The 26912-nt window shown below is 54.9% G+C and overlaps 4 protein-coding genes across 7 annotated transcripts; 3 read left to right on the top strand and 1 right to left on the bottom strand.

Annotated features, from left to right (window-relative positions):
• Positions 1-26: 26 nt before the first annotated feature.
• CCDC40 (coiled-coil domain containing 40) lies at positions 27-11343 on the top strand. 3 transcript variants are annotated; one of them, XM_042833102.1, is made up of 19 exons: positions 27-99; positions 845-1016; positions 1175-1332; positions 1823-1906; positions 1989-2208; positions 2424-2581; positions 3499-3621; positions 3984-4105; positions 4842-5085; positions 5195-5377; positions 6174-6419; positions 7129-7342; positions 7880-8049; positions 8355-8446; positions 8992-9112; positions 9610-9798; positions 10195-10353; positions 10868-11156; positions 11290-11343. In XM_042833102.1, the coding sequence occupies exons 2-18, from the start codon at positions 875-877 to the stop codon at positions 11111-11113; spliced, it is 2871 nt and encodes a 956-aa protein (XP_042689036.1). In that variant the 5' UTR covers positions 27-99; positions 845-874; the 3' UTR covers positions 11114-11156; positions 11290-11343. The 3 variants fall into 3 exon arrangements, with proteins under 3 accessions (XP_042689036.1, XP_042689035.1, XP_042689037.1); XM_042833101.1 differs by lacking the exon at positions 11290-11343 and having other exon boundaries at positions 10868-11189; XM_042833103.1 differs by lacking the exons at positions 27-99; positions 11290-11343 and adding an exon at positions 252-313 and having other exon boundaries at positions 10868-11189.
• A 107-nt stretch (positions 11344-11450) lies between these two features.
• Positions 11451-16869, top strand: GAA (alpha glucosidase). The gene is made up of 19 exons (XM_042833105.1): positions 11451-11819; positions 11895-12040; positions 12122-12287; positions 12365-12461; positions 12529-12648; positions 12733-12851; positions 12924-13055; positions 13678-13788; positions 13932-14045; positions 14135-14219; positions 14296-14413; positions 14576-14709; positions 14796-14947; positions 15031-15179; positions 15259-15400; positions 15578-15676; positions 15779-15943; positions 16146-16298; positions 16369-16869. Exons 1-19 carry the CDS (start codon positions 11451-11453, stop codon positions 16426-16428), a joined length of 2631 nt encoding a protein of 876 aa, XP_042689039.1. The 3' UTR covers positions 16429-16869.
• Positions 16870-17274: 405 nt separating this feature from the next.
• On the bottom strand, positions 17275-20271 carry SGSH (N-sulfoglucosamine sulfohydrolase). Its single transcript, XM_042833124.1, is given in 10 exon segments — positions 17275-17946; positions 18114-18317; positions 18397-18478; positions 18575-18731; positions 18858-19008; positions 19395-19500; positions 19598-19758; positions 19901-20057; positions 20059-20151; positions 20153-20271. Coding segments are annotated over 10 exon segments (1755 nt in total). The 5' UTR covers positions 20237-20271; the 3' UTR covers positions 17275-17386.
• SLC26A11 (solute carrier family 26 member 11) lies at positions 20132-25792 on the top strand. 2 transcript variants are annotated; one of them, XM_042833122.1, is made up of 16 exons: positions 20132-20426; positions 20792-20984; positions 21158-21243; positions 21600-21679; positions 22220-22362; positions 22455-22630; positions 22713-22785; positions 22890-22940; positions 23052-23112; positions 23369-23424; positions 23511-23651; positions 24240-24367; positions 24722-24821; positions 25000-25136; positions 25444-25516; positions 25613-25792. In XM_042833122.1, the coding sequence occupies exons 1-16, from the start codon at positions 20235-20237 to the stop codon at positions 25705-25707; spliced, it is 1785 nt and encodes a 594-aa protein (XP_042689056.1). In that variant the 5' UTR covers positions 20132-20234; the 3' UTR covers positions 25708-25792. The 2 variants fall into 2 exon arrangements, with proteins under 2 accessions (XP_042689056.1, XP_042689057.1); XM_042833123.1 differs by having other exon boundaries at positions 25003-25136.
• The last annotated feature ends 1120 nt before the right edge of the window (positions 25793-26912 follow it).

Here is a 26912-nt window from a genome sequence, read left to right on the forward strand (position 1 = left end):
CGCACCCCCCCCATAGCGGGGAGAGGTGGTCGGATCCACCCGTCACGTGACCGGCTGTTGACTCGTCGCCTGGCAACGACAAGATGGCGGTGGCGGCGGGTGAGTGCGGGCTGCGGCCCGGCCCCGCTGCTTTGCGGTGCCACATCGTCTGCTGTGCTTCTCGCACGGCTGCTGTGGGCGTATCAGAAAGCAATTCACCCGAAAAAGAGAGTTATCCCAAAGAAAGTTCCTTAGGTGCACGGCGGTGTGGTGTTTGATGGTGTTTTTTGAGGTTTGACTGTGATAACAGCTCTTTCCTTGTCAGCACTGTACGGTATGTGAAGCTGGGGTGCGGCCGAGTCCCTTGCAAAAGAGGCGATTTTATTGCTGCAACCACAAAACTACAGCAGGGAGAAGAACGTGGGGGAAGTTCTTTCTTATGAGAGTGGTGAGGTGCTGGAACAGCTGCCCAGAGAGGCTGTGGTGCCCCGTCCATCCCTGGAGGTGTTCATGGTCAGGTTGAATGCACCCTGGGCAGCCTGGGCTGCTATCAGATACGGCGGTTGGCAGCCCTGCCTGTGGCAGCGGGGTTGGAGCTTGATCCTTCCAACCCAAGCCATTGTATGAAGTGCACAAAAAGGCTCTGATGAAATGGGAGATGTTTCTTTCTAGTGCCCGATCTCTGCAAAGGTTTCTTTTTATCAGAAGTGATGCTGCTTTGCCAGTATATTTGTGAGCTGATGATGGAACAGGATTCTCTTGCTTGTCCTTCATGTTGTCTCTATCTCATAATGACAAAAATAAGCAGGTTTTTAGGGGCAGACAGATTGCAAAGTTAATTCAATTGGTGAATTTCATATTCTAGGAGAAATCTTCTGAAGCTTTCTCAGACAAAATGGAATTTGGTGGTAGCCCTCCTGAACTGGCAGAGATGGAGCAGCCAGAAACAGAGAGTGAGAGCCCTTCCCATATGGCTTCAGGAACTCCTATGCAGGCACCTGCATTTGCAGGGGAGTTGAACAGCTCCACAGAGCCAGGTATCATCCCATTCCTTACTGACACTACAGTAGCTGATACCATCTAACAAACAAAATATCCAGCTTTCTTCCTTTCTGGAGATTGTGAATCCAACTTTAGACATAACACTACAAAATGTGTTGGTTTTTTTAATTTTCTTTTTTCCCTTTCTGTTCAGAATCTGCCTTGGAGCAGTTTAATCAGCTTGCTAGTGAGCATGGTGGCCAAAAATGGGAACAGGAACACCAGCAGGTTGGAGCTGAGCAAAATGAAACAAGTGGAAGAAGTAACGAAGCAGCAGAAGAAACACAGCTAGTTGTCCTGGATCCAGAACATGTGAGAAATCTCCAAATCTTGCTTTTTGCTGTTGGTTGTATTCACAGCTATATGGAATGTATGAGGCAAATTCTAAGCAGTGGTTTAGCTGTGTGCTAAGACTAGATGTTTAAAAATAGGTTCTGCTAAAGTGCTGACTCCTGAATGTCTGTTCTCAGTATTAAACTCAGATTCAAACGTGAGCAATGCTGTGGGCATATTGGCTTCTATTTAGCACTCCTGAGAGACAAGTACTCCATACAGGAGGGAGTGGATGGGCTCTCAGATGTAGCTCTGCTGATGTTTCTGACTTTCAGATATTCTTAGTTGTTTTCTGTTGTCAATGAACTCCCACTGTATAACTTGCTGCAGTGAGTGTAGCTAAATAGGAATCCAAGCCTCCATGGTAAAGAATATGATGTTTTATTCAGTAGTGGCAGTAGTATTAAGGTTCCTTCATCATTTATTGACACAAGTGTGTTAAAATCATCACCATCACGCTTTTTTACAGCCTCTGATGAGAAGATTCCAGACTGCCCTCAAGAATTACCTTACTAAGCAGATGGAAAAAGTGGATCTAGAGCTTCGAGAACTGGTAGATAAGAGTGTTTTGTTGCCTTCTCACAGCGCCCTGTGCAAGTTGAAGGGAGAGAACCAATTTCCTCTTGTATTTGCAGAGGACAGCGACAAAGAAGAGCAATGAACAGAGAGAAGAGCTTGGGGTGATTCTTTATGGTGCGCAGCAGCAGCTGGCCCATCTGCAGCTGGAGCTGGAGAAGAGCCACAGCCGTCGTTCTCAGGCAGCCGCAGCGCGTCGGCAGCTGGAAGAGGAACTGGAGGGCCTCAGGCTGACCTACCAGAAAGTGTGTCAGAACACGGATGATGAACGCAGGAAAGGTGACTGGGGCAGTCCTTGTGATACAAAGCAAGCAGTGGATTTCAGAATACAGTGAGATTCACATGGAATGATGCGCTCACTGGGGAGTTTCATTGGTGCTCCTAGTTGTTAGGAGCCGTGCGGCAGCCTCTTCTAGTCTGTCCATTTTATTTGTGCTTAAAGTATATCCTTCAAACATAGTTCTCAGTAAATATTCTTTCTCCCACCTCCTCAGTTTCTGCAATGCAGACCCAAGCAGAAAACTTGGCCTCACGTCTCTTGCACATGCAGAATATGGATGAGGAGATGCATCATAATATCTTACTGATGAAGCAGTCGACAAAGAAGGCTGAAGCAGAGAAGATTCAGGCTGAGGTGGAAAAGAAAAAACAGGTATCAAGTAAAACTGTCTGCTTTTAGATAAATAAAGATGGATAACAGTGATGAATCTTGGAGGAGGTGCTGCCTTGTCAGAAGAAAAGCTGTAATGACAAATGTAGAAAGTGCATGGGGACTTCATTCCCAAAGAATTGGAGAAAAACAAAACAAATCAACCAACCCAAACAGAACAAACACGTACACAGCACACAAAACCCACACCACAAAGCAAGTGTTTCTAAAAAAGAAGGAAAAGCCACCACGAAGATGGTGGTATGCACTGCCCACAGGTCCTCTGCAGTTCTTATGGTAGTAAATCGCTGTTCAAGCAAGCAAAGGGGGATGGGGAGTGAAGGTAGTGAAGAAGTGTCATTGTTCAAGCTTTAAGGATTACTCTGAGTCACAGTGAGGTTCACAGGGGAAATTGAACTTTGGAAAGGAGCAAGCCTGTTAGTGTGCTGGAGCTCCCTCTGCTGCCTTCTGCTTGCAGCAGGACACACGCCGATGATTTTTAATGCAGGGTTGTACACAAACACTTGAAGTAGAGTGGATTTAGATGTTTTCTAACAAAGCATTTTACATCATAAGCTATTAAGATTCTAAATGGTGAGGTGTCATAATATAATCCAAACTGACAGAAAGAAATGTTAATTCAGTTTCCAAAGTGCTGGTTTACTAATGTGAACAATAAGCAAAAGATAACAAAATCAGCAAAAAAGGGCTCTTTCTTTTGAGAGTTCTCTTCTGCACCCGTGGCAGTCATTCATATCTGAACAGAGAGGTTCAGTAAGAATCAGCTCTGATCCATTTGCCCATTCAGTCTTGATATGTCACATATGGGCAGTCACATATGGGCAATCTTGTTGCATGTATAGCTGATGAAGACTGAGACTGCATTACTCACCCTGAACTGCTTGATTCTGACTCTTTAGGATCTTCTAGTGGAAAGCTTAACAAGAAAAGCCTATGAACTACAAGAACAGATTGCTCTGTTTGAAGCCCAGTTTGTGGCCCAGGCAGAGGACACCAAAGTAACTCGGCAGGCAGTGAATGAGGTAAGAAGTGCACTTTTGTTTCTTTTTTCTTCTGGTTAACATTTCCGTTTGGGGTGACTGACCCTAAGGCTCATGTGATAGGTACAATGCAGGCCACAGCTTTATAGTCTGTTCCTGTTTGCTGACACGAAGATATTTCTTGCCTTTGTCCTTAAGAATTGTCTGTAAATCACTTCTTAGCCCACTTCCTCAGCACTTTATCTTGAAGGCCTATAACTTTTCTGTGCAATAAATCAGACGCTTGACCTGAAGCTGTTTCTGCCTGGCATATTATGTCAAGAAAAAGGTACTGCTTTGCAAAGTATATTTGGTTTCTCAACCCAGCAAAGGTTCAGCCTGTCTACGTGTTCTCTCTTCTCTAGGCCCGTATGGAGGTGCAGGCTATTAACATGGAGAAGAAGCAATTGATGAACCACTGGACAAACAGCTTAGCTGGAGTGAAGCAAAGAGATGAGGCCTATGTCGCTGCACAGGAGCTGCTGAGGTATGGCATCTGAGAAATGCCCCAGGAAAGGCCTCAAATAATTTGGAGAGCAGAGATTCTAAAAGGGGCAGTGTGTCTTCTGTCACATCTGTTACTGCATGGATATGTGAGAGCAGGATATGTTAGACAAAGCAAGTCTGCTGCTCTGAAGTACATCATAGCAAGGTTATGGGCTAAGAAGTACATTTCTTTGTTGCTGTGTTTTGATCCACAATACCATTCTCTCTCCAAGTGTGGTGTTTTGTTTTCTTTTAAGCTGTCTAGCATTTCTTCCAATTGAATTTCATTCCTTCTAAAAATCCCTTTACTTTTGCAACATCCCTCAGTCTAAAGAGAAACAAATCCTGATCTTTCTATCATTTTTGGTTAAGATTGTGGGATGCCTTTAGAAGTCTTTGAAAAAACTTATTGTTGCCAAATGAAGCATTTGTTGGATCTGGAGACAAAACCTGACAGATTCTCTGAAAGCAAGAACAAAAAAATGTTTTTGTATGGTGACATCCTGGTAAGAATGGAAAAGAATGGCAGTGGAGGAAATGAAAGATTTTCCTACATGCGTTTCCCTTCAGGTCATAATATCTCTGTCCATCTTCTGGGAACTCTGCACACTCTGCACTAGATTTCCTTATAAAGATGGTCATTTGTTGCTGCAGTAATGTGTTTGAAAGAGCAATTTCAGATGATTGTTCAGCACAAGTCAACCTATGTGAGGTTTTTCATCTTCTTTGCCGCTCAGCAAGTACAGACATGACCTCCAGTCCATAGAAACAAACATCCATGGCTATAGAAAGTCAATCAGGAAGGAAGAGGAGAAGAATGAGATGCTTGTCACGATACTGAACCGTTCATATAATGATGCCAACACTACAAAGAAACTGATTGCCCAGTGCCTTTCAAAGCAGGAGGCCTTGAAGCTTGAATCTGGCAGCTACACTCACATTCTCAACGAGACACAGCAGGCTGTCAGCAGGATCAAGATGGTGAGAGGAGTCACTGGGAAGAACAACGTTTTTGAATTGTGCATAAAGGTTTAATCTCCTTTCCCCAGGCAGTGGCAGTGATCCTCTTTGTGTCTTCCCTACCTTTTAGGATCGAGCTGCTCGTCTAAGCGAGTCGTTATCCATTAGTAAGGACATACAGAAAGAAACTGAAGCCAAAGAGCAGATAGAGAGTGAGATCATGGCAAAGCTGCAGGACCAGATGATGTCCAACAAAACAGAAAAGCACTTCTCACAGCTGGTTGCAAAACTCGATCAGAGGAAAACAGATCTGGTACAGTATGTTCTCCGCTTGTGAGTGAAACAGGCCACAATCATCACCTAGAGCAATGTCTTGCAAGTGTGTTTTGGCAGCATCTTTGCTTCTTCAGCTCCACAATTGAAGCTTTGTTGAGTTTTTGACCCCAGTTTTGCTCATCCAGTGATGCACAACCTTTACTTTAAAAAAATAACGAGGCAGTAAGATGAATAACACTGTGAAGTGTTACACTATGAAGTGTTGTTAGGTCTTGGAAGAAGTCTGGACGTTCTGGATATTCTGCATCAGCTCCTATTAGTGTCTGTGTTGCACAGTAAAATGCAGTGACAGTGGGCTTGGAAAAGACCAAACTGTAGCTCTGTGTGGAGCAGGATGGACAAAAGTAGCAGGGATGTTCTTGAAAGCTGCATTCATAACTCAAACAACCAATAGACATAGCCACTCTTTCTGGTTACTGTAGATGTTGTTAAGTGAGAAATGCATTTTGGAGGAGGTACAATATGTCCTACTGCTGCTGGCCAAGTGTCTAGAGACATCTGGGCTGGGGATACAGAAGCAATCAGCATGGTCTCTTTGGGTTTAGGGATGTTTACACTTCTTAATGTTTTTCAGCAGCCTTATGGCAGAGGTAAATATTGATATCTCCTGTTAATGGTTGGGTAAACAAAGGTACAGTCATGGTATGTAAATTGCTTACAGCCTGCAGCACAGACCTGGGTGTAGAATCTAAATTCCCTGATTTTCTGTGCTAAATGGGCATTAAAACGTCATTACTGCTGGTGATACTGACTTGTCTTCTGTCTGCTACTAGGAGCTGCATTTTGCCAAGGTTGAAAATGATATGAGCCAGGTTATCCTGAACACAACTCACACTAACTGCAGGCTGACGGTCCTCCAAAAAACACTGTGTGAGCTGGACAAGGAAATAAAAGACATCCACCATCTAATCAGTCGTGCTGAAAGTGAGATCTCAAAGGGCAACCTCCTGATGGAGAATAAGCAAGGGCTCATCAGGCAGTACAACCAGAAGCTGGAGGCACTTCTTTCTCAGCAAGGGGTTCGTATGTTTGCGTTTTGATCCCAATTTGATCTTATTCTTTGTGTTGGCTGCAGATGTCCTTGATAAATGTAGCTGTGTGAGTGCTGTGTTGTTAAAACTTCCAGGCATCGGGTTCAAAAGCAGCACTGGTTGATGTGATGCTTCTGTTTGGCAATCAGTGCTTAATGTGTGCAAAGAGGAACTGAAAGCAGGGAATTGCTGTGCAAGGAGGGTGTGCCTGGTGCAGGATTCAGCACAGAGCTGTCTGTACCTGAAGAAAATGTTGAATGACATCAAGCTCTGGGAGTAAATAAGGTAACGGTGTAGAATCTAGAAAGATCGACAAGGGGAGAATGGGACAGACAGTGACTTGATTTCATTGAGAGTTGGCCCTGTCTGGATGGTACCCAGATCTGCTCCTGGCACTGAAGTTCATCTGGATACCAATGTGAGAATCAGTGCTGTGGCACATACTCTGTAAGCTTCTGGATGTCCAGCTGGGCCTGTTGTTAGCACTTAGGTGGCCCTCTCACTATAGAAGCTGAGGACCTTGCAGGTTTCTGCTGCATTTATGAGGTCGTGCACTCCTATTAGTGCCATTCAACTCATGGGAAACAGAAGCAGGGAGTTAGGCACTGCAGCACCTGAACTGCCCTCTGCAATGGTGCTTTAAACAAGTGCTCCAGAACCTTCCATCTCATTGATCCCAAACCTTGCCCTCGTACAGGGGCAAGAATTGGGACCTTTGGAAATTGAGATCAACAAGCTGACCAAGGAGGTAGAAGAATGTAATTCTGAGGTGATGATGCTGCAGAAGTACTGGCTCAATCTGCAGAGAGAGCTGCTCAAGCTAACCCGTGAGCAGGAGGAGCAGCTCACCTCCTTGGACACGTTAAAGAAACAGATCACAATAATGCAGCAGAAGAAGCTGCGCACTGAAAGTGAGTAATTCCCCAACTCCTCCCTAAAATATTCGACCACGAGTGGAGGTAAGAAAGGGAGAAAAGGCTCACAGGCTCTGTGTTAATCCAAAGAATGCCCTCAGTGCTCACATCTGTGTGCAGGCAGTAATGCAGTAATGCACGTGGCCCCATGCTGCACTGTGAGGCTGAGAGCCAGGCACCTCCTGCTCTTCTGTTTGTTATGTTTCCTATAATGATCTTAACTGAAACTGCTCAACCCAAAGTGGCAACGTCATGAATTCCATGCTTTTATCCAAAGCTTGCAGATAGTTGGCAGGCCAATGTTCCCACAGGTGATAGTTTCCTAACCCAGCTCTTTTTCACTGCAGCAGTCTTTATCGAAAGCTTTATCTCAGTTTTGGGCTGTGTGGAAAAATGTTTTGGCTGGGTGTGTGGCACCCAGATGGCTCCACGTGCAGGGCTGTTTGCTCTACCAGCAAATTGGTTGGACTTGGTTGGACTCGACCTGCTGCTCACAGGAATTCTATTTACATTTCTTTTTCTGTTCACCTGTAGATGAAATCCAACAGGAAATAAAAGAGCAGAAAGACCTTGAACGTCACATGAAGAGCATATCCAATGACTTGATAAAGCTGAACGTGTTGATCAGCAAGAACAACAGCAGCTTCACAGAGCTGCATTATGGCAACATTATCACAGAGAACGAGTTTGTACGCTCTCTCAAGGTACAGAAGCTCCCATGGTATGGTCAGACTGGGCTTTTGAGAGACCTTTACAGCAGGAAAATGGTTTTGTGCTAGAAAACAGTATGGCTAAGTGGAAATTACATTGTTATGCACAGAAAGAGCATCAATTTCTTTACTGTTTCAGGATGATGGTTCTTTATCTCACAGCGGAAACTCATGTGCCACTCGTAGAGCTAAGAAGCTGACAATCAAAAGGGATACACAGCTCAGAGATAGTAAACAGTGATGCTGTGAATCTTTCTCAGTCTGACAAATTTGTATTGTTTTACACTTCCCAAATCCAGGCAGCAGAAAAGGAATCCATTGAGATGCAGGAGAAGCACAGCCAATTGACTGAGGAGAAGGAAAGACTCTTAAACAGCCTGGTGGAAGCAGAGTGGGTACCAGAGAGTTTCTTGCTTAATGCCACAGTCTTAGAACTGCTGTATAATGGCCCACATTGCCTTTTTTCCTCCAGTCACCAAACTCAACCAGCACCTGTAGTTGTGCTTTCTGGGAGAAGACGAAAGGAGTTGAATGAATTTTTGAAATGGAGAAGCTGAAAGGTGCATTAGCTGTCCCTGCAACCAGCAAGAGCTGGGAGGATATTGGTTCTAATGATCCCAGCATACTTGTTCTGGATGTCACAGCGATCTGTTATTAACCCAAAGCCAGTGTGCTGTCCTGGGCAATTAATTGTGCTCCATCAGTCCTGTCAGTCTGGGCTTGCTTGTTTTCAGTCATCATGACAGCTTATAAATTGTGGAGCTTCCTGTCTGACTTCACGCTGTGCTGTTGCTGCCACTTTACACGTCTTGTGTGCAAACTTTTAGGTTGCTCTGTGTTCAGAATCAGCCTCAGCAGCGTGCTGCCAGTGCTACACAAAGAGAGCATTCTCTCTGTCGTTTACAAAGGCCCTCCTTTCCCTTTTTGTCACTGAAGGCATCAAATCATGCTGTGGGAGAAAAAGATCCAGCTGACAAAGGAGATGCGCTCAGCAGTGGATTCTCAGAGAGGGCAAGGAGAAATCCGAGCCATGAGAGCAGAGATTCACAGAATGCAGGTGAGCCATTGTGTGCTGCAGCAGCATTTAGAAATACCTGCTTTCTTTTTCACTAATGGAATACATCCTTTTATTTTGTGACTCCAATAAGCAAAGAAATGTTGATTACTAATACTGCCTCATCTTAATTACTGGTTCCAGAAGTCTTCTGGTGAATCAGCTCTTCCTTTCATTCCCAAGATATTTCTGCTCTTCTGCTTTTGCTACTGCTAATGATATTCAGTAAAACATTCTGCTTTAGATATTGTAGATAGGTTTAGATAGATATTTAGATATACACGTTGATACAGAGCTGGTAACTAAGGCAGTCCTTTGCCTTCCAGAAGTATACAGGGCCAAAGTAGGTTTTGATTTAGAACAAAATTTGGCTTGCAAAGGCTTCTGTGTCACATAGATCTGATTTATGTTGGTGGGATGTGCCACGCAGAAGACTTCAACGAGGTGCCATTTGTGACCATTTGTTATTTTTGTTCCCCTTTATATTTTGACAAATGCAGGTCCGCTACGGCCAGCTGATGAAGCAGCAGGAGAAGATGATTCGTGACATGGAGGCATCTGTTTCTCGTAGGGAGGCCATTGCAACTCGTGGGGAAGGTCGGAACAAAGCAGATAAGAAACATATCACCAAGAGCGACTTCTGCCGCAAGAAAGAGGAGCTGAGAAGGAAGATTGCTGAAAGCCAGAAGGTGAGCAAGCAAAGCAGTGCTGCACGAGTTGACACAGCCAGCCTTTGCCTTGTAATGAGCACCAGTGTGTGCTCAGCACAGGTGCATGGGATGGCAGTACGCAGATCAGGCCTGCACAGAGGGCAGGCGTTGGGAATTCATTTTAAGTAGCTGAAAACCTTTGAAGGTAGCAGGCTTGCTGGCGGGGCAGCGTGAGAAACAAAAATGTCCTTCACTCAGTGTAAGCACTGCTCAGCAGTAACTAAAACAGCAGTGTTATTTTCATCCTAAATCCAAAACTGTGCTGCCTACTGTGAGGAAAACAAACTGTCAGCCCCAAACCGTGGTGCTGGGAGTGCAGCTGAACTCAAGAACCACAATCCATAGTCTGCCCTTTCCTTCTCTTGCATTTACTAGAATGCTCAAGACTGCAACAAAATGATCCTGGAGCTGGAGAGTACCCAAGCATCCCTTAGTGCCAGCCTGGTGGAAAAGCAACAGGAAATGTGCATGCTGCAGGCTGAGTCCCATGGCCTCGATTCACACACGGAATGTCTTCGGTACAAAAAGCGATGGGTGAGTGGAACCTGCTGCCTCCTTGTGCTGCCAGCTCCTGTCTCCTCGTCTGCTTGAGCTGGACACACTTGATGTTAGCAGCACTTTGAGTTATCTAAGCTTGTTTTGGGGACAGTCCTGAACTGATGCTACAGGTATGCTCTCGGTGAGGCAGCGTTCACCTGGAACCATCAGCCTGCAGCATTTTCCTTGGAAACACTGCATAAAACTGTGTGGGTCAGGGGGAGAACTCTAATTTGAAAGCCAGCTCAAGGTCTTGAATAGCATCCTATGAAATTTTAAGCTTGTCAAACCTTGTCCTGGCAACGACCCCAACATATCCTTGTGTGCACAGGTATTTCTGTGCTTTATGACTGATGTGATGTCACTGTACATCTACAACACTCGATATGAAGGTGCACCCTTCGATTTCACAATGGTGGCAGTACTTCTGTGCCTTGAATCGTGTTTATGTTGTTTTCTTTGCTGCGTGCAGCTCGCTATCAAAGCAATTTCTGTTCATTGCTTTTCTCAGAACCTTTTGGAGATTGTGGCCTATCAGACACGGCAGAAGCATCTGCAGGCGCTGAAGGAAGGGAAGTACACACCCCTGTGCAGCTCCGAGCAGAGCTGCAGAGACGAGCAGCAAAAACTGCAGGAGCGGCTCCGCGCCGTCAGTGCCATTGTCCACCGCGTGCAGCAGGAGCAGCCGCAGCACCACCCGGCCCTGCAGTGGCTCGAGGAGCGCCTGGAATCCGGGCTGGGCTCGCAGGAAGCCTGATAGGTGTGGGACCAGGTGTGGGCAATGCAACCAAGGGCGAGAGGTGGGTAGGTTTTATAAAGAAATGTTAAAAAAAAAAAAAGAGAGAAAAAAATGCAAATCCTCATTAAAGACGTGCTCCTGCAAAGCGTGTTTGGTTTCTTTTGCTTCATCCGTTTCGTGTCTTCTATTTTCAGACACGGGTTCGTCTGTTCCGCGCATTCAGGCGGCGCTCAGCCCCAGCGCTCCGGGGGGCGCGGGGTGCGGAGCGGAGCTGCGGTGCCTCGGCGGGAGCGGGAGGCGGCGCCGCGCACACCGGGAAAGGAAAGCGGAGCCCGGAAGAAGCGGAGCCGAGGCCATGGCGGGGCGGCGGGCGCTGCTGCTGGCGCTGCTGCTCCGCTCGCTCCCCTCCGCCCGCAGCTCCTCGGACTCCGCCTGCGCGGTGCCACGGGACGAACGCTTCGACTGCGGCCCCGAGCGGCTGCTGGCGCGGGCGGGCTGCGAGGCGCGGGGCTGCTGCTACGCTCCGTCCGGCCCCGGCGACGGCGGCCCTCCCTGGTGCTTCTTCCCGCGCGGCTACCGCAGCTACCGGGCGGACAACGTAACGGCCACGGCCGGCGGCTACGCGGCCCGGCTCCGCCGCGTGGTGCCCAGCTTTCTGCCCGCGGACGTGGGCACGTTGCGGCTGGACGTGACGCTGGAGACCGAGAGCCGCCTGCGCTTCACGGTGCGCCCGGTGCTCCCCCATCCCCTCCTTTCCTTCCCGTTCCGCCGAGCCCCGCTGAGCCCCTCTTCCCCGCAGCTCCGTGATCCGGCGCGGCAGCGCTACGAGGTGCCCATGGCCACGCCGCGGGTGAGCATCCGTGCGGCCGACGCGCTGTACGGGGTGCAGCTCCGCCAGGACCCGTTCGGCATCGTCGTGTTCCGGCAGCCCGGCGGGCAGGTCCTGTAAGTGCAGGTCCTGTAAGTATCGAGCCCCGGTCGTGCCCCGTGCCGTGCCTTGGCTGCACTCCCCGCTCCTCCCCGCAGGCTCAACACCAGCGTCGCTCCGCTGTTCTTTGCGGACCAGTTCCTGCAGATCTCCACCTCTCTGCCCTCCCGTTTCATTTCTGGGCTGGGGGAGCGCCTGTCCCCTCTCATCCTCGACACGGCCTGGACCAGGGTCACACTGTGGAACCGGGACATGGCACCCGCGGTACAGACGGGGCCGAGGGGTGATGGGGTTGGCGAGGGGTGGGCGGGCACTGGGGTCTCACCTGAGCTCTGCTCCAGCCCCAGGTCAATCTTTATGGTTCCCATCCCTTCTACCTGGTGCTGGAGGACGGTGGCTCTGCGCATGGTGTCTTCCTGCTGAACAGCAATGCCATGGGTGAGTGCTGCCGGGCACGTGGCCACACCGGGACTGACCCTGCACTGACCACTGCCTGCACCCCCAGATGTGCTCCTGCAGCCCAGCCCAGCCCTGACCTGGCGCACAACAGGAGGCATCCTGGACTTCTATGTCTTCTTGGGCCCCGACCCCCAGAATGTGGTGCGGCAGTACCTGGATGTCGTTGGTAGGATGGCACAGCATGGCAATGGGGTTCGGGTGCTCACAGCATGTCACCACCCCTGCTAGCAGCCGCTCTCCTGCCCCACAGGGTTCCCCTTCATGCCCCCATACTGGGCCTTGGGCTTCCACCTGTGCCGCTGGGGTTATTCCTCCTCTGCCACCACCCGGCAGGCTGCAGCCAACATGTCAGCTGGGCGCTTCCCCCTGGTACGTGGCAATGGATGTGGGGTGGCTGTGGGCACCGTGTGGGGCTGCTCCTCACTGAGCGCTGCCCTGCAGGACGTGCAGTGGAACGACCTGGATTACATGGATGCAAAGAGGGACTTTACCTACAACAAGGAAACCTTCAGGGATTACCCCGACATGGTGCACGACTTCCATCAGCGTGGACTGCACTATGTCATGATCGTGGTGAGGGACGTGGCCTGCTCACCTCATCGGTTGAGTCCTACACGGCTTCGGTTTAGTGGCAGTCTGGGGTTTATTCATACATTTATGATAAATCATGAGGTGGGGTCGGATGATTCTTAGTAGCCCTTGATCAGTGCTCCATCATCGGCCAATTGAACGCAGTGAGTCAGTGGTGAGTGCTGCACTCAGCTTTGGGTTCTTCACTGCAAGAAAGGCATCGAGGCCTTGGAGTGTGTCCAGAGAGGGGCAGTGGAGCTGTGAGGGGTCTGGAGCACGACTATTATGGGTTGGCATTAGGAAACTTTTAATCTCCAAAAGAGCAGTGATGCATTGGCACAGCTGCCCAGCGGAGTGGGGGGGGTTACCAGCCCTGGAGGTGTTCCAGAATTGTGGAAATGTCGCACTTGGGGGCAAATGGTCAGTGGGATGGGTTAGGGTTGAGTTTGGGGATCTTAGAGATCTTTTCCAACCTTAATTACTCTGTGATTCTAATCACCATGGCCCTAATCATCCTAATCATCCTCGCCCTCTGCTCTCCTGGGTTTTATAAAATCTCATACAGGAGTGGGGCTGGGAGCCGTTCCCTGTCCTTGCTGGTGATGCGTGGCTTTGTGCCCTGCAGGATCCTGGCATCAGCAGCTCGGGGCTGCCTGGCACCTATCGGCCCTATGATGATGGACTGAAGAGAGGAGTGTTCATCCGCAACGCCACGGGGCAGCCACTTATTGGGAAGGTGTGAGGGGCACAGCTCTGTCCTGGAGCGTGGGGGCCGTGTGGGGGCTGTGGGGAGTGGTGAGAAGGAGGGGAGCACCCAGGGGGGACCAAGGGATGCCAGGGATAGGAATGGGGTTCTGCTCATCACTGACCCTCCTGCAGGTGTGGCCAGGCCCCACGGCTTTCCCAGACTTCACCAACCCTGAGACACACGAGTGGTGGCACGACATGGTGAAGGACTTCCACCAGCAGGTGCCATTCGATGGCATGTGGATTGTGAGTGGCCAATGCAGCTCCCAGCTCCTTCCCCACCTTCCCCGCTCCCTACTTCCCCAGCAGTGAGGGCTCCTCCTTGCCTTCCCCAGGACATGAACGAGCCATCCAACTTTGTGGAGGGTTCCCAGGATGGCTGCCCTGACAGCAGCCTGGAGAAGCCCCCATACGTGCCGGGTGAGCAGCGCTGGGGGTGCTGCCGTGGGCAGTGCTCTGTTGGCAGCCCCCAGCTCACCCTCACCTCTCTGTGCAGGTGTGTTTGGGGGCCGCCTGCAGGCAGGCACCATCTGCGCCTCCAGCCAGCAGCACCTCTCCTCCCACTACAACCTGCACAGCCTGTATGGGCTGACAGAGGCCATCGCCTCCCACAAGTAAGTGTCAGCCCACCGGGTGGGAGCTGGAGATGCTGGTGCCATTGGGGTGGAAGTGTGGGCTCAGATTTGGTTGGAGATGCAGGGAGCAGGAGGGGGGTTGGTTTACAGCACAGCTGCCGTGCCCCCAGCACAGGGCTCAGCCCCGGTCTCTCCCTGCAGTGCACTGCTCAGGGTGCGGGGCACGCGGCCCTTCGTCATCTCGCGCTCCACGTTTGCGGGACATGGCCATTATGCAGGGCACTGGACAGGGGATGTGGAGAGCAGTTGGGAGCAGCTGGCCCGCTCTGTGCCAGGTGGGCTGCGGGGCCCCGTCCCCTTCTTCGCTTTGGGGCTGTTCAGCCATCCCTGTGCCGCTGTGCCATCGCTGTGCGTCCCACAGAGGTGCTGCTCTTCAACCTCCTCGGGGTTCCGCTGGTGGGTGCTGACATCTGTGGCTTTGCGGGCGACACATCCGAGGAGCTGTGCGTGCGCTGGACCCAGCTGGGTGCCTTCTACCCCTTCATGAGGAACCACAATGACCACGGGAACCGAGTGAGCACGGGGCCGAGGGCCGTGTCCCCATCCATCGCTGCATGCGTGCATCCACGCACTGTCTGAGCTCCCGCTTCTCACAGCCACAGGAGCCCTATGCCTTTGGCCTGGCTGCACAGGATGCCATGAGGAGGGCCCTCCGCCTCCGCTACTCCCTCCTGCCCCACCTTTACACCCTCTTCCACCGGGCACACGTGGCTGGGGACACGGTGGCACGGCCACTGTTCCTTGAGTGAGTGCCAGGTGCTGGGCATGGGGCAGTGGGTGCGGGATGGGCTTTGCTGTGGTGCTGCCCCTTCACTCCTCCCCAGGTTCCCCACAGACCCCAACACGTGGAGCGTGGACCGCCAGCTGCTGTGGGGCGCAGGGCTGCTGATCACGCCGGTGCTGGAGCAGGGACAGACCAAAGTCAGTGGCTATTTCCCAGCTGGGACGTGGTACAGCTTCACAGGGGTAAGTGCTGGCTGTGGGATGGTGTGTGTCTTCCTCCATCTCACCACAACATATGACCTGTGAGCTGTCTGTGACACTTCCATCCCTCGTGGCAGTCTGAGGGCTGTGATGCTCTGCTGGGATCCCCATGGATGCGTTGATCCCCAGGATGCAGCCTTTCTTCTTTTTCTTATTTAGGACTCGACCATCCACAGCAAAGGGCAGTGGATCCTTTTAGCAGCGCCTCTGGACACTATTAACGTGCACATCCGAGCAGGGCACATCCTGCCCCTGCAGGTGAGTTCTCTCCGTGTGACACCCCAATGACAATGGGACCCGGCCACTCCATGGCTGTGCGTGGGGTTGGGGCAGGGCCTGGGTCTGACCCTGCACCCCCAGGAGCCTGGACTGAACACAGTTGAGTCCCGCAAGAAGGGGATGACCGTGGTGGTGGCATTGACACCGGATGGCTTCGCCCGTGGAGAGCTGTACTGGGACGATGGGGAGAGCTGGCAGAGCTTCGAGAAGGGGGACTGCACTGAGATCCTCTTCCTGGCTGCACGCGTGAGCATGGGATGGGGCTGGGTGTTGGGGGGGGGGGGGCACTGGTGCACCCACATCATACCGAGGTCCCCAGGGTGAGCCCGGCCATCACTGCATCCCCTCGAGCTGCTCGCAATGCGGTGCCAGCGGTGCTGGCTGGGGCAAGGAGGGGGTGCTTGGGGGGGGCCCCAGGGGCATTGGATGACCTTCCCTGTTTCCACAGGGTGCCGTGCTTAGCCAGATCTTGCGGGCTGGCGGCCATCTGGATGGGATCCTGCTGGAGGCCGTCACCGTGCTGGGTGTCCCCAGTGCTCCACAGCAAGTCCTGGCCAATGGCATCCCCGTGGAGGACTTCTCATACCGCAGTGACACCCAGGTGAGTGCTGCTCTTCCTGGGGGAGCCCCGGGCCCATGGGATGGGGCTGACTCTGCTTTTGCCTCCCCAGGTGCTGCGTGTCTCCGTGTCGCTGCCGATGTGGGAACAGTTTGTGGTCGCTTGGTCCTGAGCAGGTGATTGTCCCAGGTGTCACTGTGCCATTGTGCTTTGAAACCGTCCATCCCTTCTGAAGCAGTGTTGCCTCTTGCCCATGTGTTGTAGCTGCTGAGCCTGGCATATTTGTGCTGAAATGAACTCACGGGAGGTGTAAGAACGGGGCTGGCACAAGCAGGCCTGCAGAACTTGAGGGGACGGGGAAAAACTCATCGACAGAATGGGGAAAAAAAAAGACCCAAGTGCCTTCTGAGACAGCAACCTGTCAGTGTGAGAAACCTGGCACCTGTCAGGGACTGTGGGGATTCTCCTGGTTGTGCTTTTGGGATGGATGTGGGAGAGTCCCTTCTGCACACTGGACTGTGGTGGTCGGTGTGTGCTGGGTGTGGGATGCAGTCTGGAGCTTTTCCACGAGGGCTGGGAGTAGGGTGGGGGCCTGGGGAGAAATGCTGTGAATAAAGAGTGGTTGTTTGCTCCCAGCAGTTCGTGTTGCTGTAGCCATTGGGCTCAGTCCCAGCCTGTCCTGCTATCAGCTCTCAGCCCTCCCCTTGGTTGGGGCACCCTGGCTCCATCCCCAGCATTTGGGAATTCTGGAGCTGTGCTGAGCTGTGGGGTTTAATTACAGCCTGGCCCCACAAAGAATAGAAGGGTGCCTAGTGGTTGCCCCTGTCCCCTCCCTGCACCTGAGGGTGTCACAGGGGTGACAATCAGGGCAGCCCCAGAGCATGCACACCACAGCAGTTCTGCATGCTGCGCGCATTGTGCCAAAATGAGAACTACACCACTTCTGTGTGCCCACCAGTGGCTGCTGGCTGCTTCCCAGTGAGCTGCAGAGGGACAGCTGAGCCCCAGCTACACCACACAGCTCTCCACCAGAAGCTTTATTGAGCATCAGTTTGGCTTTACAGCTTCTCAGTCTGAGCAGAGCCACGAGGATCCCCGTGCTGCAGGCCAGGCAGTGCTGGTGGAGCGGCTCACAGCTCGTTGTGCAGCGGCTGGCACTGCGGGCTCAGCTTCTCCTCCAGGACAGCATCAGGGGCGCACACCCAGGGGTCCCCCGTGTCCCACTGCCACTTCAGCAGCTGCGCACGCAGCATCTGGAAGACGGCAGCATAGCGTGGGTCAGAGGCCAGGTTGTGGCTCTCGGTGGGGTCCTGGCTGCAGTCAAAGAGCTCCCAGCGGTCCCGGTAGTAATACTGGTGCAAGGTCTTGTTCCAGTGCGTGGGCTGCCCGGCCCTGGTGCGGTTCAACAGGTCTTGAAATGTGGGTGAGACGTAGAAGTCCTGGTCGATGGGGAAGGGCATCTTGTAGTTGAGGTTGTGGATGAGGCGGAACTGGCGGTGCTGGATGGCACGCATGGGGTAGTACATGGTGGCCTCGTGGTGGCTTTGGCTGCTGAAGGCGGTGGCCCAGGGCTGCTCTGACTGCAGTGCTGGCAGGAGAGATTTACCCATCAGCTGCACCCGCTTTGTGCCAAAGATGCTGTACGAAGGGTAGGGGATGGAGAACCAGTCCAGAATGGTTGGTGTGAGATCTGCAGGGAAAGAGAAGGCGAGGAGGGAGCTGGCACCCATGGGAGCGAGCTCAACCCGAGAGGGTCACCCGTGCTTATCCCACCTATGCTGGGGTGACTGCAGCACAGAGATGCAGTGCAGGAGAGAACTGGCACAGCTCCGCTCCCTCCTCACAGGCAGCACTTACCCAGGAGGCTGGCAAAGGCTGAGCTGACCTGGCCCCAGCGCCCGGGGTGCTCCGGGGAGGAGAGCAGCAGGGGCTCAGCTGTGCCTGACCAGTAGAGGTTGGTCCTGCCGCCGGGAAAGGGGATGCCGTTGTCAGAGGTGTAGATCACCAGCGTGCTGTTGAGGACTCCAGCACGCCGCAGCTCCTCCAGCACCAGCCCGATCCCTGTGGGCAGCAGGCAGAGCTGGGCAGCTGCAGGACAGAGCTCTGTGTGCAGGCACCAGCCTGCTCCCACACCCCTTACCTTGGTCCATGCGCCCGATGGTGGTGTACTGAGCTGCCAAGTCTGCCCGGGCAGCCGGTGTGTCTGGAACAAAGCGAGGGACCTACATGGAGAAAGGGGAAGTGGTGTGTGGGGCCATGGGAGGGGTGGCATCGGCACACCACGGCTGGTGGCTGTTGTGCAACCCCATGGCCCCAACCTGCACATCCTCTGGGTGGTAGAGCTGTGGTTTCCAGTCAGGGATCCAGCCCATGCCACTCTCTCCATTGCCAAATTTCTCACAAAAGGCTCCATACTGGGGCTGGGAATGCCCGCAGCGGTGTGGGTCGTGGAAAGCAACATAGAGGAAGAAAGGCCTGGAGAGGGGGGAGGCAGCGGAGCTGGGGATAACCTGTGTGCCCCATTGGCCCCCCTAGTCACAGCCTTCTGTGTCCCCCCTGCAGGGTGCTCAGGGCTCCCAGGCACACAGGGCCCCATTGCACCTCGCGTCCTGGCTCTGCAGGAAGCGCCGGACCAGCGCTTTGATGCGGGTGATGTTCCTCCCCACCTGCAGCACCGAACTGTTTTCTTCCGTGTAGGCAAAGTCGAAGGGGTACACAGCCTCAGGCCCAACGTGCTTCTTCCCAATGATCCCTATAGAAACACAGATGTGTGCTGTGCCAAGAGGAGAGGGGCAGGGCACTCTCGGCCCCTCCTTCTGCCCCAGGGCTGGTGCAGAGATTCTGCTCCATCACAAATGATGCCCCAGTCCTTGCTGCTGTATGCAGAGGCACTTCTATGTGTGGTCAGAAAATGGGACCTGCCTGGGACTGCTCTGCCCCGGCCACAGCGTGCACCAGCACTGGAGCAGCGAGCAAATGGGGGGAGGTGTGGGTCCGGCATGAGGCTGGGAGCCAGAAAGCAGCAGGAGAACAGAAGTGGAAGCAGTATGGAGGCCGGGGAGGGAGCAGAGCAGGGGCATAAACCCGGCACCACGCAGGGCTGCAGTCAGTGTTTCCCTCCCTGTGCCGGGTCCCCACCTGTGCGGATGTTTGCCTGGCGGAGCAGCCACGGCAGGCTGCGCACGGCGTCGAAGGAGTTGAAGTGGTGCACGCCCTGGTGCAGCCCGTACATCCCATTCTGGTGCTGCAGACGGGGGGAGGCCACGCGGTGGGACGATGCCCAGCGTGCTGACCTCCAGAACAGCACACCATGTCTGCAGTGCAGGGCAGGGGATGCCCACCTGGGGCAGCCCGGTCAGCACGCTGGCCCGGCTCGGCGAGCAGCTGCTGACGGACGTGAAAGCGTTCTGGAAGAGCAGACTGCGCCGTGCCAGCGCGTCCAGGTTGGGCGTCCGGATGGCCGAGTTGTTATAGGCACCGCTCTCGAAGCCGCCGTCGTCAGCTGCGGGAACAGGAGCGCGGGGTGAGCCCTGCGGCACGGGGTGAGCCCGGCCCGGCCGAACCCTGCGGGCAGCAGAACCGGCGGTGGGCAGGGAGAAGCTCACGGTCATCCCGCAGCACAGCCGCGTTCCCCGGGCGCTCACCCAGCAGGAGCAGCACGTTGCGGGCGAGGGCTCCGTCGAGCCGGAGCGCACCCAGCAGCAGCGGCAGCGCCCAAACCCGCATGGCACCGACACCGGCCCCGGCCCCGGCCCCGGCCCCGACACCGACACCGGCAGGGCTCGGGGGCCGCAGCTCCTCCTTCTGCTCCAGTCACATGAGCCGGCAGGAACGGCTCACATCCGTCCCAGGCGGAGCCGCCCGCCGGATGCAGCGCTGCGGGTGTTTGTGTGCCCGAAGCTGTCGGGAGCGCCGGGAGAAACGGGGCGGCCCGCGGGCGGAGCGGCCCCCGAGGATGCCGTGAGCCCAAACTGAGCCATGTGGGGCCCGCGGGAGCCCGGGCAGCGCTGGTGGCAGCGGGCGGTGCTCCGGAGGCTGCCCGTGCTCGGCTGGCTGCCGCGCTACTCGCTGTCCTGCCTGCGGCTCGACCTGATCGCCGGCGTTACCGTGGGGCTCACGGTCGTGCCGCAGGCGCTGGCGTACGCCGAGGTGGCCGGGCTGCCCGTGCAGGTGGGTGGCACAGCCCCGGGCTGCCTTCGGCCCTGCCCGTGGGGACCCGCGGGTTGGAGGGGGCAGAGCAGAATGGGACGACTGGGATGGTCGGGTAGGGCTGGGTGCAAGCACAGGTGGCATAGAATCATACCATCACAGGATGGTTGGAGCTGGAAGGGACCCTAAAGGCCATCTGGTGCCACCCCTGCCCTGAGCAGGGACACCCACAGCTCCATCAGTGCTCACAGCCCATCCCTGCCCTTGGCTGTCTGCAGGGATGGGGCACCACCGCCTGTCTGGGCAACCTGTGCCACTGCCTCACTGCCTGTATTGTTAAAACTTCTTCCTTGTATCCAATCTGAGTGCTCTGTGTCCCCGTGCAGTACGGCCTCTACTCTTCCTTCGTGGGCTGCTTTGTGTACTGCCTCCTGGGCACCGCCAAGGATGTGACGTTGGGCCCCACTGCCATCATGTCCCTGCTTGTCTCGTCCTACGCCTTCCATGACCCTGCCTATGCTGTGCTGCTCGCTTTCCTGTCTGGCTGCATCCAGCTGGCCATGGGGCTCCTGCACCTCGGTGAGATGCCTGTGCTGTGTGTTTGTGTTCTAGAGATGTGTCCTGCAGTCACTCCCTCCCCTGTGCTCTCTGAGATGCTGGAGTTGTGCTGCTGTCACTTGTCACAGCTTTGTGTGCACCCCATGCTCCCCTTCAGTGCCAGCAAAGCAATCTGTGTCACTCATCCCATTCAGGTTTCCTCCTGGACTTTGTTTCCTGCCCAGTCATTAAGGGCTTTACGTCGGCTGCTTCCATCACCATTAGCTTCAACCAGGTCAAGGTATGGGCTCAGCTCTGCCCCCCTCTCCTGGAGCCCTGCTGGCTGCTCAGCAGTGGGCAGCACTCTGGCTCTTCTGGAGCTGCAATGCTTCCTTTGTGGTTAACCAAAATCAGGCTCAGGGCCACAGTGTGAGATTGTGCAAGGAAGCAGGGGATGGGTCTGGCAGGGGCTGCCTGGGATGGAGGCCTCTCAGGGCTTGGGGCTGAAAGAGAACCAGAGCATCCCTGGGGCAGCCCACGAGGTCTGTCCTCACTGTGTGTTGGAACTCAGGGAAGTTGCTCTGAGCTGTCCCAGCCTGCAGTGCCCTGGGCTGGCCATTGTGTGCTGGGCTTGCATGAAGTTGTCTTTCTGCACAGAACATCCTGGGGCTGCAGGGGATCCCTCGGCAGTTTTTCCTGCAGGTGTATGAAACGCTGAGGAGGATCGGAGAGACCAGGTCAGCACCGTCCCTGCACCCTTGCTGCTCTCAGGCTTTGCTGCTTCACTACACGCCTCTGGTCACCCCTTGGACGGTTTGTCAGTCCATGCCCAGCACTGTGACATGAGAGTCTGTTCTCTACACTTCTCAATTTTTCTGGAAATTCGAAGATAGGGATGCACATGGGCTCCTAAAGAGGGGCACAGGGCAAACTTCTCCTGTTCTCTGCTCCCCATTAGGATTTTGCCAGCCCAAAAGCACATCCTTGGGGCCGTGCATCTGTCACAAGTCCTCCCCCAGTTTTTGGTGGCCCAAGAGAGGAGCTCCCAGGTTTCACACACCTCATTGCTGTAGGGAGGGGAGGTGGTGGGTCTGGCTGCACGAATCCTGCCTACCGCTGGCATCCTTCTTCCCTGTCCCCAAAGAGCCCACAAGCGGTGTGGGGGGCAGACGCTCTCCTTCCCCTACAGAGAGGTGATGAGTTTTGCTGGTGATTCATTTTGCCAGCAGTGCTGCAGCATCCCTGCAAGGCAGCAGCCCTGACACATCCCATTGCAGGGTTGGGGATGCCGTTCTGGGGCTGTCCTGCCTGGCTGCACTGGCTGGGCTGAGGGCCATGAAGAGCCGCCTGCACCCCGCTGCCAGCACGGAGCCACTGGCTACCAGGGCCAGCATCCTGCTCATCCAGAGCTGTGCCACAGGTGCGTTGCTCCCTGCCCCCTGCTCTCCCAGGACCTCGGAGCCTGGACTCCCCTCTTTGCCCCAGGTTTTCAGGGCTGTTCTCTCCCCGCAGCACGCAATGCCCTGGTGGTGCTGGCTGCTGGCCTGGTGGCATACTCCTTCCAGGTGAGCGGCTCCCAACCACTGACGCTCACCGGCAGTGTTCCCTGTGGGCTCCCCCCGTTCCGTCCACCACCCTTCTCCAAGGCTGTTCCCAATGGCACTGTGCCCTTTGGCAGGATGGTGCAGGTGGGTGCCGGGCTCTGGGGCTGCTTTGTCAGCACCTCGGGGCTTGCTCCTCTGTTCTGATGCTCCCCATCCTCCTCTGCAGGACATGGGGGCTGGGCTGGCCGTGGTCCCCCTGGTGGGTGTGCTGGAGACTGTCGCCATTGCCAAAGCTTTTGGTATGCTGGAGGGGGCCCTGTGAGGGGTTGGGGGCTGAGGGGACCTTGCAGTTCCCATGGGGGCTGTGTGCTGAGCGCTCTGGGCTGTGCTTCTCTCCTTGCAGCTTCACAGAACGATTACAGGATCGATGCCAACCAAGAGCTGCTGGCCATGGGTAAGGCTGTGGGGCTTGTAGGGATGGGTGGGCCCATCCGGAGCAGAGGAGGTGACAGCGGTGACACAGATCGAGTTGTGCACCCACAGCCCCTCTCCTTCCTGACTGCAGGCACTGCCAACATCCTGGGCTCCTTCTTCTCCTCGTATCCCATCACAGGAAGCTTTGGCCGGTGGGTGTATGGTGAATACATGAAGTGGGGCTCATCCTGGGGGGTTGCACAGAGACCTCAGGCAGAGCCTGTGTGGTGCTGGTGGTTCCCATGCCCCGGTCCCCGGCTGGCAGCAAGGCAGGCACATCACACAGCTGCTTTGCCCCCCAAGTCCCACAGTGGGTGGGGGGCACCAGGTTTGCCAGCAGCCCTCAGCGGGACCTGCCCAGGGGCTGTGCAGGCAGCAGGAGGGGCAGCGTGTGGCTCTGTGTTTCAGGACAGCAGTGAATGCACAGACAGGGGTCTGCACCCCCATGGGAGGGCTCGTCACAGGTATTGCCTCTCACCTTGCTGCTCCTGGCCTCGGAGAGCCCCAGTACATGGGGGGGCATGGCTGAGGCACCGCTGCTGTCCCACAGGCACCCTGGTGCTGCTGTCCTTGGCCTACCTCACCTCGCTCTTCTGCTACATCCCTAAAGCAGCGCTGGCGGCCGTCATCATCTCTGCTGTGGTCCCCATGTTTGATGCCAGGATCTTCAGGACACTCTGGAGGGTTAAGAGTGAGGGCACAAGTGGGGTGGGTGATGCCCAGACTGGGTGAGATGGGGTGTTTCAGCCGTTGCCCCAGAAATGCCTGAGCCCTTCCCAGGGGTTGCATGTCCACGGCTGGGGGTTTCTCCTTTTGCTGACCCAGTGACTGTTTCCTCCTCAGTTGTTCTGCCCTTGGGTCATAGAATCAGAGCATGGTTGGGTTGGAAGGAACCTCAGAACCCCCCTCAGGCCCACCGCCTGCCATGGGTTAACTGCCTGCCACCAGCTCAGGCTGCCCAGGGACCATCCATGGCCTTGGGAACCTCTAGGGATGGAGCACATACACTTCTCTGGGCAGCAGTGCCAGGGCCTCATCACCTCTGGCTAAAGAATTTCCTCCTTGCATCTGACCTAATTCTTTCCTCTTTTAGTTTAAAACCATTCCACCTTCCCTGTGGGACCAGAATTGGGTTATGGAGCATCAGAGTGCTGCATCACCTTATCTATTTTCTGCTGTGCTTCCCTCTGCTTATCCACTGCTGGTTACCAACTTGACACTGAGGTTCTGGTGGCTGGAAGATGAGGCACAGCCAAGCCTGAGGCTGTCTATTTTGCAGGGCTGGACCTCGTCCCCCTCTGTGTGACATTTCTACTCTGCTTCTGGGAGGTGCAGTACGGCATCATGGCTGGCGTGCTGGTCTCAGGCATCCTCCTGCTCTACTCCGTGGCCAGGCCCCCGATCAAGGTGGGCTTACACCCTGCTTGGGCTCTTGCTGGCTCCCTGAGAGCAGCAGGGAATGGTGCAGGGCCCTGTCCTGCTCCTGCCCTGTCCCATGTCCCCAGCCAGCTGTCAGCACAGCCCAGGGTCTTGTTCCAAGGAGCAAAAGCACAGGAGGAACCCAAGGAACTAGAGGCAGGAGAGTGAGGCATTGCTTCCTTGTACCTTGGGTGTGTGCAGGAGGGGAATTCCTGTGAGGATGGGGGTGTGCTCACCCAGCAGGAAGGACACTGGCTCACTTTGTCACGTGTGCCATTTCCTGGCTCAGGGCAGACCCCAGCCCTCAGCCCACTGTGACTCAGTCCCATGGGCCCCGTGCAGGTGTTGGAGCAAGGTGTGCTGGTCTTACAGCCGGGGAGCAGCCTGCACTTCCCTGCTGCTGACCACCTCCAGGACATCATCCGTGACCGAGCGCTGGCAGGTATGGTGCTCCTCAGCCATCAGATGGAAATGGGGACCCCCAGTGCTTCCCAGATCACTTCTGGGGGAGCTGAGCCTTGTAGCTATGACCAAACACAGCTTTGGGCTGCCTGATCCGCAGGGCTGTGTCCCCTGGGGCACCTGTACTGCTCATGGAAAATGACCATGCGTTCTCCCAGCAGCATCCCCACCGTGCTCTGTCATCCTGGATTGCCACCATGTCAGCAGCATCGACTACACGGCAGTGGTGGGGCTGGCTGAGGTGCTGCAGGACCTGCACAAGCACGGCATCTCGCTGGTGTTCTGCAGCCTGCAGGTACATGGGCAGCCATGCAAAGCCCCAGCCCTGCCAGCACCATGCTGGTTCACACGTGCCAGGAAGGGTTGGTGCAGGTGGCTCAGCCTTCTTTGCTCCAGGGTGAGCAGCCCATGTGCAAAGCACAACCGTGTGGCTGCCTCTCTTGGTAGCATCCTCGTCTCAGAGAGGTGGTGGCTGCAGCCTCTTGAGCCACACTGTGGGGTGGTGAGGAAGGGCTGCATCCCCCGCACAGCACATGTGCTGCCCTGCCCTGCCCAGAGGGGCTCCTGGCACAGAGCTCCCCAGCCCGTTTCTCTGCCCTCAGGACCCTGTTCTCCGAGCCCTGCTGGCCGCAGACTTGGAGGGATTCCAACATTTTCTCAGCTGGGAGGAGGCAGGTGAGGCTGCTATGAGATGCTCTTATGGCTCTCAGGGAGCTGGGGCAGTGAGGCTGAGCCCTGGCTTAACCCTGCTTTTCCCCCTTCCTCACTCAGCACGCTGTAGTGAAGCAGAGCTGGGGGTCAGCAGGACAGCCTACATTGACAGCACCGATGAGAGCTCACTGCTGCCTGCAGGGCTTATCCAGTGAAGCAGAGCTGCGGTGTGGGGCTCACTCTGTGCCTCAAGAGCTGCTCCCAATGGCCCCAGAGGCTGCACATCCCGTGCCTGCAAGGGCAGGCAGTGCTTGGGGGAGAGATGTGGGGACAGAGCAGCGACCCGATGGACTCTGGGATAAAGTCACTCCCTCAAGATTGGCCCCATCCTGGAAGAAACTGCTTTTTAAAATCAGATGTTTTATTTCTGGAGGCTTTTCTTACTCCGATACACTTCAGAGAACTGTAAAATCTTTGGGTTCTGACACACAGATGCACATTTCAAGGACGTCGGAGCTGCCCTGCAGCTTAAGGCCGCACTTCAGCTCACACTGCCAGAGGAACTGTAACAGAGGAAATTAAAGCCTCTGTTATATGCTCCTTAGCTATCCCTCTGCTCTATGGGGTCTTCTACCAGGCTCTGTCGGGCGGTCCCACCCGTGAGCTGGGTTCTGCCTTGTGTAGGGAAGCAGTTGGCTGACCCCCATCAGGGGATACAAGAAAACAGGAACTCCAGTTCCTGACTCAGCACATCTTTATCTTGCTTTGGAGAAAGCTGACGTGCGGGAAGGAGAAATCGACCTGCAATTTCTTGGTACAATTGAGCGCAGCATAAGGAAATGAAAGCGAAAGTCGCTCTGCTGCCCACTGCTCAGCTCCCGCACTCCGCACGGCTGCCATCAGTCGAAGGGCGGGGTGACATCGCAGTGACATCGCGGCGATATCGCGGTGGAGGCAGCAGCGCCGGGCGGGCGCTGAGCGGCTCATGTCCGTCCGTCCGTCCGTGCATCCGTCCTCCCGTCCATGCCCACAGGTGAGGTGAGCACACCTGGCTCCAGCTGCCCCTCGCAGCTCCGCACGGAGGGCCGGGAGGGGACACATCAGTGGCCCCGGAGGGAGAACCCGAGCCCGGACGGGACAGCGGTCCCGGGAATCGCGGGAGCAGCGCTGAGTCGGGGAGAGAGCGCACGCTGTTGGGTTGGGGTCTGCGGGACTTCGTGGGGGATGTTTATTGTGAAGACTCCGAGATGGGAAAAGTGGGGTGGGTTTGGTGGTCCGAGTGGAACAAGAGCGGCAAAAGAGGCTCCGCTCCACTCCATTAAAGCTCTGCCCGGGACTCCCGGCCCGGTCCGCAGCCATCAGCCGACACGGGAGCGGCGGAAGCCGACCCGGAGGAGGTGTCCGGAGCCGCCCCGTGTGC

The sequence above is a fragment of the Centrocercus urophasianus genome, unplaced genomic scaffold, assembly GCF_019232065.1.
Source record: "Centrocercus urophasianus isolate 14NV4802_14NV808 unplaced genomic scaffold, USGS_Curo_1.0 seq_40, whole genome shotgun sequence".
Lineage (NCBI taxonomy): Eukaryota > Metazoa > Chordata > Aves > Galliformes > Phasianidae > Centrocercus > Centrocercus urophasianus.